The 14,036-nt window shown below is 45.8% G+C and overlaps 2 protein-coding genes across 5 annotated transcripts in view; one reads left to right on the top strand and one right to left on the bottom strand.

The window, feature by feature from the left end:
• The first annotated feature begins 5 nt into the window (after positions 1–5).
• Positions 6–7,897, top strand: IAH1 (isoamyl acetate hydrolyzing esterase 1 (putative)). Of its 2 annotated transcripts, none has more exons than XM_030037015.2 (6): positions 6–109; positions 1,710–1,762; positions 2,225–2,373; positions 3,238–3,399; positions 6,711–6,829; positions 7,559–7,897. In XM_030037015.2, exons 1-6 carry the CDS (start codon positions 29–31, stop codon positions 7,724–7,726), a joined length of 732 nt encoding a protein of 243 aa, XP_029892875.1. In that variant the 5' UTR covers positions 6–28; the 3' UTR covers positions 7,727–7,897. The 2 variants fall into 2 exon arrangements, with proteins under 2 accessions (XP_029892875.1, XP_040984757.1); XM_041128823.1 differs by lacking the exon at positions 6–109 and adding an exon at positions 1,126–1,294.
• Positions 7,898–9,832: 1,935 nt separating this feature from the next.
• Positions 9,833–14,036, bottom strand: part of ADAM17 (ADAM metallopeptidase domain 17) — a 36,973-nt gene continuing 32,769 nt past the window's right edge. For 2 of the 3 annotated variants that reach the window (XM_030037009.2, XM_030037011.2), the window contains exons 18-19: positions 13,481–13,537; positions 9,833–11,571 (exon numbers count right to left, since the gene is read on the bottom strand). In XM_030037009.2, the coding sequence (XP_029892869.1) occupies positions 11,221–11,571; positions 13,481–13,537 (408 nt within the window). In that variant the 3' untranslated portion in view covers positions 9,833–11,220. Of the gene's footprint in view, positions 11,572–13,412; positions 13,538–14,036 lie in introns of all 3 variants that reach the window. The other variant, XM_030037010.2, reaches the window with a different exon arrangement.

Raw genomic sequence — 14,036 nt, 5'->3', positions numbered from 1 at the left:
CTCGCCCGGCGGACGTCCGGCGGCGGCCATGGCGCTGGCGGAGGCGGGCGCCCGCGGGCGGCTGCTGCTCTGGCCCCGCGTCGTCCTCTTCGGAGACTCCATCACTGAGGTAGCGGCCCTGCGGCAGCCCCGAGGGGGCCGCGCCGCCGGCCCTGGCCGCGGGGCCGCCGGGGTCTCCGCGGGGCCGCCGGGGTCTCCGCGCCGCCCTGAGCGGGACCGGCGGGCTGCGCCGTTCCCGCCTGCGGCGGCGGAGCCCCGTAAACGTCCCCGTTCCTCCTGCCGGGGGCGGGCTGCGCCCCGGTGTCCCTTGGAGGCCGCGCCAGCAGCAGCCCGGCGTTGGGCCGAGCGCCTGGGCCAAGCACAGGGCCTTACTCGACGCTAATTTTTAAGGGAAAAGGAGCAGCCGGCGGCTGGAGCGGGGGAGGATGTGTGTGTCCTAGTGTGGGGCAGCGCGGCCCCCAGCCTCGCCTCGCCTCGCCGGCCGTTCCCCCCTCGGCTGGCGCAGGAGAAGCCTGTCCGGCGGGATGAGCCGCTCTCCTCAGGGGCTGCCGGAGCGGGCCGGCCGCCGCGGCAGCCTGCGGTCAGGCAGCCGGGGGAACTGCTCTCAAAACCCGCTTTGACGGAGGCCGGCCGGCAGGGCGGGTGGCGGCGATCGGCCTGGCACCGTGAGGCGGGAAGGAGACCGGGGAGACCGGTGGAACGGGAGGGAGTGCAGCCCGGCATAGTTACGTCCCTGCTGGATCTCCCACGAGAGCGTTCCAGGAGCTTTCACACCTGATGGCCTGTTACGAGATTTAGAGCCTTTTTGCAGAAATTCATAAAGTTCCTGTGTTAGAAGTGTGATCTGGTAAAAGTCTAGCTTCTGGTATTTTGGTGGCAGCGGCATTTTCCAGACAGGGAGGACAGCCTGTTGTCTGTACTGACCCCCACACTCTCCCCGTCCCCGCTCCTGGTGCGTCCCTTCTGCGCAGCTCCCTGTGTCGAGCTCGCTCGCCTGCCCCGGAGGCACGTTCTGCGTTGATATGACCAGGCCGCGGCTTGGTGAATGTCTCCTTTGAGGCAGCAGCAGCAGCTTTTTAGTTTTCATTTTGTGTCCCTGCTTTCTGTTGCATGGGTTGCATGGTGGAGTGGGTCACAGAGCTGCTCTGATGAAAAAAGATTTGGCCGAAGAGAAAGGTTATCTTTAATGGGAGATCGGTTGTCTAAGCCGACTCACTGCGCAGCATTGTAACAGGGAGGGTGGTGCAGCAGTGGGAATAAGGAGAAGGGATTCATTTTTCCACTACTAGAAGAGGTGGGTATTGAACTGCACTCCGAAGCAGCATGATGTGCTCTCCAGAATGAAGGCACAGTGAAAGGATCTTAGAAATAAGTTAGAAAATTACAAGAAAAAAAAAAAAAAAGCTTCACTGGCCAAAATGGAACTACAGCCTGACAGCAGTCAGTTTTGATTACAAAGGGACCACAGGGTCCATCCCTCTGTAGGTACGGTTCCATGTTGCCTCTGATGCCAGCCGTGCATCTGGGTAAGACCGGGAGTGTTTGACCTCTGCAGGGACAGGGCAGGCTGGGAGGGAGGAAGCGCTGGTGCAGCAGTGCTGGAGGCCCTGCATTAAAAGCTCTTGAGGAGGGAAGGTGCCGGGGGTGGGACTGACCTGCTGGGGAGGGAGTTCTTCCAGTGAGGGTCTAACTGTTTTCCTTGCTTTCAGTTCTCCTTCCAGGAAAACGGCTGGGGGTCAGCCCTTGCTGAGAGACTGGTCAGGTAAGAGCTTAAATTTCAAAACTGATTTCTAGCATGCAAGAAGTCATGCAGCTTTTCTAAAAGTAAACCAACAAAGTTAATATTTAATGTATATTTATTTATTAACATTTGTTTATTTATTGAAGTGGAACTGCCTTAGTGGTAACCTGCCCAGTACTGGTGGAAATACTCATTGACTGTTTCTTTCTGCTCAAAGCTTGAGTGGAAAGAAAAAAATCCTTAGTCGTTGTCAAGATTGTTGTTCTGGTTTCATAGTCTTAGTGACAGGTAAATGCTACGCATGCAATCTATGCATGCACTTTCAAAACATAAAGTTATAATCCCACTGAAAACTCCTGTGACATCTTATTGTTTCTGAGAGGGATGGAGGCAGGTATCCTGACAGAATAGTTCAAAACTTTCCAAGTTTTGTTCTGGTGGGCAGAGGAGAGATGTTCTTTTTGATATGTGTCTCTGTTTCAGAAAATGTGACGTTGTAAACCGTGGGGTCTCGGGGTACAACACCAGATGGGCTAAATTGATCCTTCCAAGACTGATCACTAGAAGTACTAGTGCTGAGAGTACTGTTGCAGTTACTATTTTCTTTGGAGCTAATGACAGTGCTTTGAAAGGTATGATAGCTTGCCTTTTTTTTTTTTTTTTTTTCCCCATGATCTGTTCTCTTAAGACAGTTTTACAGTGTAGCAGAAAAGGCAGAACATTACACAGACTTTTCCTGCTACTTCACTGTGAACCGGTTGCCCTCTTTTCATTTTTACAGTTGATTGTTTTCAGCCATTTTATTTGTATTTAAACTGTGCAGTGCCTTCTATTTCTTTCCCTCTCACCAAGTTTTATTATTAAAAGTAAATTTCAAGGTGCTCAAGAATTAGTCGTATATCCATCACCTAAAATTGGAGTTGGGCATCTAGCTGATTTTTCTGCCTTTAAAGCAGTCTGATGAGTTCTTGGGAGGTAGGTTGAGGAAATGAGGGAAGGTAGCATTTGGATTCTCTTTAAGATAAGCACAGCAGCACGCAGAGCTAGTCTAATCAAAATGGTAACATCAGTGCACGAAGGACTGACTATGTCCATGGGAATTTCCAGAATTTTCTCTGCATCCAAGAGAGTTAAAAATCTTAGGTTTTGTTTCAGGTGAGGTTTGAGGTGATTATGTGATCTAATACTAAGATACGGAGTTGTAAGAAAAAGCATCTTAAAACCCAAAAAACAAAAAACAAAAGGTGATTTCTGTCCCCCCACCCCGTGCCTTATTTGCGCTAGTTGGAAGTGCTGTGTTTAAACTCTTGATTTGTCTGCTTTGGATATTGAGGAACAGCATTTTCCTACCACACCTCCTGAACCAATGGTTGAGATGAACTGCATACTGAAAATGAGTGCCCACATTCATACGCTGTGTAAAAAGCACGTTATGTTGTGTAATAAATCTGTAAGCAGTTTAACATCGCTAATGCATGTGCTCCATCCCCTAACAGATCTGAACCCTAAGCAACACGTTCCTTTGGAGGAATATTCTGCAAATTTGAAGAGCATGATACAGTATCTGAAGTCAGTAGACATTACTGAAGACAGGATTATTTTGATAACGCCACCACCTCTTCAGGAATCGGCTTGGGAAAAGGAGTGTCTTGCCAAAGGTAAAAGAATGATACAGAGGGGCAGAATTTCTGCATTTTACCGGCAAAGTGTAAGTTACTGATCCCAGGCTGACAGATGATTAGCTTCATGCTTGTACCAGATTGCAGTCATGTTCTTAGAGTTCATGGAAGAGGACTGCTAGCTGTTTTGCTAAAGAGCTTTTGGATAAGCTCATGGAGTAACTACTAACTAAATAGTAACATCCTTTCGCAAGTGTTGATTGATCTGTTAGTGCATAAAACTGACGGAAGTGGCTGCTCTTTGAGAACATAGGCTTTGCGGAGATGTCCTAGGCAGACTACTACGTCATGTCCTAGCACCTTCCAAAATAACATGAACAATGGAAGAAATTTTGGCATTGTGTGCCTTAGAAAATTTTATAATAGTCACAGCATATTTCACATCTATTTAGATAAGCAGTAATATCCTAGCCAGGTTTATTTTAAATTTTAAAAAACCCCAGAGAATATCATATTCTAAGGATGCTAATAAAAGTACCTGAAAAAGAAGAAGGTGATTAAATGATTTCTCATTATGTTGTTCAAGCTAACTCTAAAAATAGAGACATAACAGCACTGCTTACTTCGTGTTACTCAGCTGGTGGAAATTGCCATAATCCCACTGACTGCAGCAGCGACTGTTTATACCTCCTGAGAGCATGTCCTTTTTTCCATTGGGACAGCTTGTCCAGTTCTTGCGCATTTATAAAAGACTTGTGAGTTAGATTCAGGTAAATACACAGCTGTCACCTTAGTATTTGCAGGGTTTTCTCTAATTTAGGTGGTCTTGCACATCCTGAGTTGTGTACTCAGTTAAAGCGGTAACATTTTGAAGATGACCTCATGTTCAAACTGCATTAAATTAGACTATGTTATTGCATGACTTTGCATTAGGAGGCTTTGGTGTGTGACAGTGATCACTGTGGACTATATGGACTTTCAGTCTCATCCAGCAGGGCAGTTTTTATATTTAATTTGGAAAAGGAGAGAAGGTCCCAGGGTAATACTCACAAATTGTGTAAGACAGTAGCAGCTGTAGCAGGTCAGATCAAACATCAGACACGGCCAGTACTGTATACGTGACTGGTAGATCCTTGGATAGGGCAAAAGGGATCGGTCAGGGGCAGAGCAGCCCTTCCTGGCCTGTGTGCCCAGCTCCCACATAAGCTGCTACAGGCGTAGTTTGCAAAACATGCACTCGTATTGTCCTTCTGAAGGTCTGTCAGGTGAGCACACTGTGAATGCTGCTTATCTGGCTCCTAGCTATCAAGTAATGCTTTTAAAATGTTGCTTATTCATTTTCATCTTAAAGCTATCCTTTTTATGGGGTAGGTGGGGAGGAGATTTGCATTTACAGTGTTGAATCTGCCAGCATCTGTCTAAAAGAGATTGCTGTGTAGGGATGGAACAAAAGACACGGTGATCTCAGACAGTAGACCACAAATAAAGTATTGTGGGCACAGTAAACAGCAATATCGGATCAGCTGCCCTCAACCAGCATCCAGGAGAAATGTTCTGCTTATTTCTAGTTTTGTCAGATAGATATCAGAGCAAAGGAGAGATGTGAAAAAAGGGGATGATGGTGTTCACAGGAACATTCATCCAGGTGTGAACAGAGACACGAAAAGAAACTCGGCTTCCAAATGAGTGCTGTGGGAGACAGTCAAAGGCCTTACTAAAGTCAGAGCTGTTCTTCATCATCTGCGTAGCCATCATTTCATCACAGAAGGCAGCTGGGTTGGTCAAGCACTATCTGGCTTTGCTAAATTCGTGTTGATAGTTCCTTCTTGTCCTTCGTGTGTTTGGAAATGAATCCCAAGAGGACGTAACCCCACTGTCTTTCCCAGCACTGAGGTGAAGCTGAGTGATCAACAGCTCCCCGGGTCCTTTTTCTTGCCTTTCTTAAAAATGGGTATAACGTTAACCTTCTTCCAGTCACCATGGGTCTCCCGTTAGCCATGAATTTTTGTAGGTGGTAGGCATTGACCTCACCAGTTCAACAGGCAGCTTCTTCAGATCAGTCCCACGCACCCAGATGCATCTGGCGTCTCCGAGTATCCTGTAACCCATTGCTCCCCACTGTTGGCTGTCCTCCATTCCGAGCTGGGTGGGCACATGCAGGTTGGGATAGATCACTAGGTTGCCTCCTTGGTCCCTCAGGAGACCCTCATATTCCCTGAGCTTCCTTTGGCTGCTGCTCTTAGCTTATAGACTGAGCACGTGCTCCTGCAGAGCTGCACACTGAGAGCAGGCATGTGCTTCCAGCAATGGAAGAGGAGATGAAACAATCGAGAAGTAACCCTAATGATGAAAGAAAAGGCAAAGGGAGAATAAGAAATTATATCAGCTCTGCTAGATGAGAAGTCATAGAAAGGGAAAGGGACAGGACTGCAGGACCTCACCTGGGGAGGTGAGGTTGTGATCAATACAGGGAACTTGGCAACAAAGGGAGCTCTGCATGGTGGAGGCTGAGTGAGCTGAAGGGCCAGTCAGTCTATGGGAGAGTTGAACCAGGAAGAAAGTTGAAGAAAGGAAGAATTAGGAAAGGTACTGTGGTGGGGAGGGACCAGTGAGGCTGCCAAGGGTATTTTTATGACAAGAAATGATGGCATGAAAGAGGTGGCAGTGTGAAGAAGTGGGAATCATCAGATGCAAGGAGGGAGTAGTGTAGGAGTTGATGAATTGCATTATAGGTCCCATTAAAAGAAAAACAACATAACTTAATAACACCCTGCCCCACAGTTTCACCATGGTCCATGCAAAACTGCTGGCTTACAGTAGCTGGCACCAAGCACGTACCGAATGTCCAGCGCCCAGTATAACTGCATGCACAAATGTAGCAGTCATGAGTGCTAGTAAAGCTTTGGACCTAAACGTACCCCAGTTTTACCAGCACATTAACAATGAGGAGACTGCTGCAAGGAGATGTTAAATGTCAGATGTCATCCAGGAGGTGGAAGGCAAGCTTGTAAATAGATTTACATTTACTTAACTCTATTCTATATGCTAGTAGCAGGTGTATGGGGAGTTTTATATCTATGCACTGATTTCACCTGAACCTTGCCAGAAGGTGAAGGCTGTGTGCTTGTTGCTGTTGCCTCTGTCTAACAAGAAACATATTTCAAATGCCTCAAAAACAAAAGGTGCCCTGAAAGAGACTAAATGAGCTATAGCTTCCAGCCACTTAAATTGAGCTGCTTCGGATTTAGTTTGTAATTGGTTATATCTGCACATCATGTGTACCACAGAAGACTGAAATCAAGCTGTATCAATTGCAATTGCAAAATGTTTGCTTTGTTTCTGATTGATAGGTGACAAATTAAATCGCCATAATGCTACCACTGGGGAATATGCCCAGGCCTGTGTTCAGGTAGCAAGGGACTGTGGAACGGATGTACTTGACCTCTGGACACTGATGCAAAAAGATGAGGTATGATGACATGAGAAAGACTTTGAAACTGTCATGAATTGTGAGATGCATCATTTAGCATAGAGGAACCAGTAGTGCTGCATTATCACTGAAATGATACAAAATATATCCAAATTACACTTTGGGGAAGGAAAAAAATAATCCAGAATGCTTCATAGTGGGCTACAAGAAATAAAGCTTAATACAACCTGGCCCTTATATTTGGTTAGCAAATGTCCCCTGAATGATTACATGTAAATAACCTTTTCCTTGGACTTTGAATCATGGAATAGTTTTGGTTGGAAGGGGCCTCTGGAGGCACCTAGTCCAACCCACTGCACAGTGCTGGGTTGACTTCAAAGTTAGATCAGGTTGCACGGGTACCTTGCTGGTGCTTCTGACCAAATACGCAAACTCGTCCATGTGACAGAGATTGCAAACTTTTCCTGTAAGCAGATAACTCCAGTTTGGGCACTGAATGTTTTCTCTCTCCTGCGCTCCCTGGTATGGTAGGCTGTTCAATAGTGCAGCAGACTCAATATTTTGATTGCATCACTTAATCCTGTGATCTTTTCCTGATGAATAGCAGTGACTTTGGCAATCAGAACATTCTCTTAATATTTTAATACAGACGGTGAAAAATAAAACCAGTATATATACCAGCTGGCTTTGAAGAACTTAAAAATTACTGAAGACCTTCTATTTGCAACTAGAAAACGCATTAATACATGGTTTTAACCTCCCCTGTAGGATTTCTCTTCCTATTTGTCTGATGGTCTTCATTTATCGACAAAAGGCAACAGCTTTCTAGCAGCACAACTTTGGTCACGCCTGGAAAAAAAACTGTCTGCTCTTCCTTCACTGCTTCCTTATTGGCGTGACGTGGACCACACAAACCCCGAGGCCAGTCTTCTGTGAGATCCCCTGCAGTAAGGACAAGCCTGACAAAGCCATTCTGTGTACAAACAGCCAGTATCCAGCAGCAGTACTTGGGGAACAGGGTAGTGGGGAGTCCCCTGTCAGTACTCTTCTGTGTCCCCTTCTCTTGGCCTGTGGGAGAATAAAGGTGAGACCACTCAGGGTCCCTAATGGGGTGGTTTGTCTGCATGCTGCTCGCGCTGGTAGTTTGAATATTTGTGGGGTTGAGCAGCTCTTTGCTTGGAAGACTTGGAGGAAAGCAAGTCTCGGGTGCCCTGTGACCAAGGGACAGAGGCTGCCCTGAGGAGTTCCTGGCCCAGCTGAGCATTGGGGACTACACCATCTACTAGCTTTAAACACCTAGGATCTGATAAGAAAGAGGCAGTAGCATAGAGTTTGTCATGAGCCATTCATGTCAGTCCACGTTAACTTATTTGGATGTAATACAGCAGTAAAAGCCATTATCTGAGTTTTCATAATGCTTTTGGTAGCAATATAGTTCAGAGCAGGGGTTTTAAGTTAAACTTACTTTGGCACCAGTTTCTCTATACCTGGCTCTTGTATATAGACACAGATTTCAAAGAAGCAGTGCATGTTCTTGGGTAGTACAAAACTGGTGATGCACATGCTCATTTTGAGAAGCTTGGAGCTTGAAGAAACTAGTAGAAAGGGTCTGTATCTCTGCTGACAAAGCTGCACCATATATTATTTGCTGTCAAGTTAAGGAGACCTTTCAAGTGTGCTTTGGTACTCATCTATAATTTAACAACTGATGAGAATGGCATACTATGTATAGTGACAAAACTACCTTTACAAACTGCAAAAGATTACCTGAAACCTAGGTGGATTTCAACAAGCATGGAGAAAAAGCAGTTTGGGAAATAATTGGCTGGCCAGCCAGATAGCAGCAGAAATGAGGGTACTACTGGGCCGTGGATTAAAAACAAGTAAATAGTATATCACAGCAAATAAAACTCCTACATAATTCTGGACTGTATTAACAGTTACATTGGCACAAAACAAAAATGAGGCCAATAATGATGTATTTATTGCGCATTGGGCAAGATGGAGACTGATGAGAGAGCATCAAGCTGTTCTGTGTTGTTAGCACCATGAGTCTGCCTTTGCTTTGTTTAAGACAAGCTGGCCAAAACCTGTCATCTACTATGTAATAGTGTTATAAACTGGAGCATAAGTAGTGATTTTTCATGTGCCTGGAGCTAGACCAGACACTAGTTTTATTTATAAATATTTATGAATATTAAACTGGACTGTCCTTTCTGTAATAAATGCTTACAGTAAAGACTGGCTGAACAGCAGAAGGGGCTCCCTGTGGAAGCTGTAGCTACAGTAGTTTGTAGTTACAAACAAACTGTGCAAGAACTGTTTTGACAGTTTCTGGAATACAGCTCAGATTGGTGGATGGGTTCTGTGATGTCCAAGGACTGCTCCAAACCCCTATTTTTATGCTCCCAAGCACCTGCCACTGCCTCATTTTCACCTGGGAAGTAAAGACCTTAGTGCTGAGAACACGTACTTACAGATATGCTACCCGGTAAAGGCATTTGAGCGCGCAGCCATACCTTAGATATGAATTTCGCTGTCAGAACTGACCGTAATTGACAGGACAGATGGCAAGACCAACTCCATCCCCTGTGGGAAGGAGTGCAGCCCCACGGGCGCAGATCCACACCTTCATGCTCAGGGTCCAGCCTCCACAGCACCCACATTTCAGAGGGGAGCAGTTAGAAATAAGTGGCTCAAGTCTGGCTGCATCCCAGACTTGTAACTGCACAGAAACAGCTCTTGTTTAACTAATTTTTTTTTTTAATATAAAAAGCTTTTATTGTATTGGGAATTAAATTAACTCCTCACACATATACTTTGCACTGAATCAAAAAAAGAAAACCCAAACAAAACAAAACAAACCCCGAAGTTCAAAACCAGTACATAAAACACAATAGCTAGTCAGATACAAATACCGTAAGGCACACGTTCAAGTATTAGTGTAACAAGTATCCTTGGGTGGGGAGGAGAGGGGGGGGTACTCCCGCAATCCTTTCAGCACAGGTTTGGTTCCTTTCCCCTCACATTTAAAAACACAAAGGCTCTTCCACAGCTGCGGTTCCCCTGTAGCTGAGTGCAGGCTTGTAACAGTTAAAATGGTTCTACTGTTGGTCACATTTTATGTCAGTTTTATCAACAGATCATGGGAGAAAACCAATGCAGACTTAAGATGCTGCTTTACTGTCACGAGTGTTGCTCTGACTCCACTGCGTCAGTCCATCTGCTACTAAGCTAAAACAAGACTCATGTGCCATTCCCAGCTCGCCTTGCAGATCTCCAGGTGAATCAAAGTAGAGGACACCATTAGATTACCAACTTTTAACATCACATTGTACTGTGTGGGATGTTGAAGTCATGAAGTCTCCTCCCAATACTTGCCCTGTAAGTTTAACAAAAGTTTCTTTCTTTTTTCATTAAATTCACAATTGTTTTTAAACAAATGCCCCCCCTGCAGTGGAGTGAATTTCCCCCCCCACCATTTATTTATGCAGTAGGAGCTTCCAAAGGCCGCACAGACCCTGAAAACTGAGGCTCAGCTCTTTGAACATCTCAACAATAGTGTTACCCATTTCAAAATAACATTCGGAAAAACATTTCTGCACTGAAACAACTGCTGTAAACAGTTCGTTAAACCAGTCCTCATCCGCATAAATGATTTCTCCCCTTATACTTCCTTCTACCAGACACCTGCAACACGCAAGCCTCTTCGTGCAGAGTGGGGAACTCCCAAGGAAAGCCTCTCTGCCACGAAGACAAAGACAACCTCAGTACTAGAGGCAAAAGAGTTTCATGCTAGAGGAGCATTTCATTTTTAACAGCCTCTCTATGATCCTTTTATTTATTTAGAAACTCTATATCTTAAGCTGCTTGATTCCAATTATGCATCTTCATTCAATGCTGTGCGACTATTTTTATCTGTTTCATTACTCTCATGTTCTGAAGTCATCTGTTTAGGCTTTGCTTACATGTACCTTAAATTGCTAAATGATCTACTCTATATGGAACATACTGCAGTGTTTTCATTTTGTTTTTAAAAGCCCCTTAATTTTGTCTATCAGTGCTGTCAGACTACAAAATATTAAATTATAAAAAAGGCTGATATACACAATCCAATATCCAGCAGGATATTTGGTTTTGCACCACAGGTTGAAGGAAATGTTGAAGGTCAAGGGAATAGAAAAACAAATCCAATAAGCTTCAAAAACAAGCCAGTTTTAGTTTGGATTTTCCTTTTTAAAAGATATAATGCTCTAATAAATGTAATTTAAGGAAGGTCATACACATGACCAGCATCTGCAGTAGGTCACTTCCTTATTTCTCCCACTCCCTCACAAAAATATATATACATATATTTATATTTATATAAATGAAATGGTTTTAGATCCTTGTTTTGCAGACACAAGTCATGTTTAGAAGGCAGCAAGACACTAGCATTCTGTTTCTTTGCTGTCCACCCGGTTCTGGCGCTGTAGTTTAAAGGACGAAGCTTTCTCACTCCTAATGACAGGATGGTCTGTCAAGTCCTCGAAAGATTTGGCGGCTGAGCTGCTATTTGGGAAAGGGTCCTTCTCAAACCCATCCTCGTCAATGTGAGAGTCGGTGCTCGGGTCCTCCTGAATAGTGTCCATTCTTTGGTGGTCCTGTTTGGGTGCCGCAGCGACGGCAGGCACGGCTGTGATGGGCTGCAGAGGCTGGTGCCGGCTTGTCGACTGCGCCGTGGGGAAGGGCTTGATGATTCGAACGGAGGCAGAGTCCAGGCTGCTGAGCATCTCCACATTCTGCAAGACACAAGCAGCCACGTCACTGGGAAAAGCAACCAGTATCTAGTCCAGGGTTCAGTTTTTACACCCTTTTCAAAGGGAACGGGCAACGGGCACCATCTGAGGAGCACCTGCACTCCTGTTAGAACTGTTTAAAGGCTACCGTGTCCTCCCCTCCACTCCCAGCAGAGATGTGCTGACTGCCCTTGTGCCAGCCAGGCTGAACCCACTGCACTGTGAAATTCAAAATCCAACTCCTTTTCCTCCATAGTAGATTTATACTTACACAGGAGCAAGGGAGCATCCAACAAAACTAATGTGTTCTCCTGTTTTTTCCTCATGAAATCAGCTACACTAAGCACTAAAGGCGGAAGGGCCCTTTTCTCTCTGCTTGTTCCTTCTCCATAGAAAGCACCACGGGTGGCAGCCTCATTGGGACAGAGCTGACGACTCGGCCCCACCTCCCTGGGGCCCAACACTGCTTTGGCAAAACCTAGCACTGGAAACGCAGGGTCACGCCAGATGACACAGAGCTCAGTGCAGGGAATCAGTCCAAGGTACACCTTACTCCACTCTTCCAATCTGAGGAGTTCCCTGTTTCAGATGCAAGACGCTGCACTGAACACAGGGTCAAAGACTGGAGGGACCACTGTGATCACACCCAAATTCTACAACCCAGATTAAGTTAAAGCCCATTGATTTCTGCTTCTATTTGAGCATGGTTTGGAAAATACCCAGAGATTTCTGGGCAAAAAAAATCCCCATGCACCTTAGTAAATGCTAACATTGGGCAGTATGAGATGTTTACCTGCTACCAGTACTGCATTTCCCAACCGCTCAATCCTCAGCAGATCCAAAAGACACAAGATTTGTTTGTTAAACTGTTGCTGGTGCAAGGAGCCCATTAACCTGTGCTCTGTTGCTACACCTCCTTCTAGGATGTTCTTGACTGAATTCAGGTATAAAGCTCTAAGGTGACTTTTCTGATGGCATTCAAGACCAGCTATGGGGGACTCAAACTAAAATCGCTTTCAGTTACATCAGAGCAGATGACAGAGGGAATCTGCCTCAGCGGTCTTTGACTTCAGTATACTTCCCCCAGTGGCTGTACAAGAAGGAGCTGTGCAAGGCTTTTTTTTTCCCCTCCTGTTACAAAATGACACTTCCTTAATTGAATGTTTCAGTTATTAATAAGAATTGGGTTGTCAAAGCACTGGACAGGACACGCCAAAAAAAAAAAAAATCTATGTCAGAAGGTGCCCTATGCTGGACTGTAATTAAAATTTGTCTAGGTACTTTTTTGCTCTTCCCCTCTCCCAACTCAGTATCTACAAGGTGAGAAATGTTACTGATGGGTCCCAGCTCTCCCATAAGCAACTGGAAGGCTTTAGCACATCTCGCCACTACGAGCTAGCTGACTCCTGCAAACGACCATTCTGCAGCAAAGACACCACATTTGGCAGAGATTTTTCTGCAGCGTCGCCCAGCAAAGCCTCGTGCTTCGCTGACACCACTTGGCTGGGAACAAGCGGTCTGTGGTTGAAGCTGCTGAATGGCCCATGCCGAGGGGAGCCCGTGCACAGGCGCCTGCTGTGTGAAGCACTGCTCCGCAGAGCGGAGCAGCTTCCTGCCCCGGGAGCTGCGGCGGCTGCAAGAGAGCTGCTTTGTCAACAAGGTCAAGGCACTGCTCTTACAGGAAGGAAGAATCAGACCCCACCAAGCTGCAGTGCTTGATATATCAAATACAGGCTTGTTCAAGAAAACAGTTTCCCCTCAAATTGATTCATCCATCTGCAGCGTGAGGCACAGGGCTCCAGGTCTCCCTATTATCGCTTCTTTGATAAATACTCCGCACACACCCTAGGTTCAGATTATCTAATACACATTGGATAGCTTTCTGCCAATTCATATTCAGACAGCCACTTACACTGGGGCAAAACAAGGACTTTGTGTTCTCCTCGTACTGCTTGTCCAATTTCTTGTCCTATTGGAAAACAAACAAAAGCAAACCAAGACACACACACAGACACACACACACGCAAAAAAAGAAAGTTAGTTTCCCAATTGCAAGGTCCCTGTCCCCGTTTCCCTGCAGGGACACAGCAGTACCTGGGGCTCTTTTCCCTTCCCCTACCTCCCATGCCTTCCCATCCATCCCAGCAGTGGTTGCAGGCGCAGCATCCCTCTGCTCTAACCCCACGCTGCTGTCAGCAGCACGCCACATGCCCACGCTCCCAGTTGCCACGAGCTCTCTCTTTACCCATCCACCCAAGCTCAAACCAAGACCACTTCCTGCTCTGGGTCTCCCCACAAAATGTGGATGTCTTGTTTCTTCGCAGGGCTTTAGAAAACTTTGAAGTTACCAAGATTATACTTGGAGAATTTGGGAGGCAGAGGAAGAAAATCTGCCTAGGAAAGAATGAGAAGAGCTCCAGGGAATAGTCATGGGAGCACTGGGTCTGCCAGAGCCCAGCAGAGTTTAG

This window comes from Aquila chrysaetos, chromosome 15 (assembly GCF_900496995.4).
Source record: "Aquila chrysaetos chrysaetos chromosome 15, bAquChr1.4, whole genome shotgun sequence".
NCBI lineage: Eukaryota > Metazoa > Chordata > Aves > Accipitriformes > Accipitridae > Aquila > Aquila chrysaetos.
This window is presented reverse-complemented; position numbering and strand designations above follow the sequence as displayed.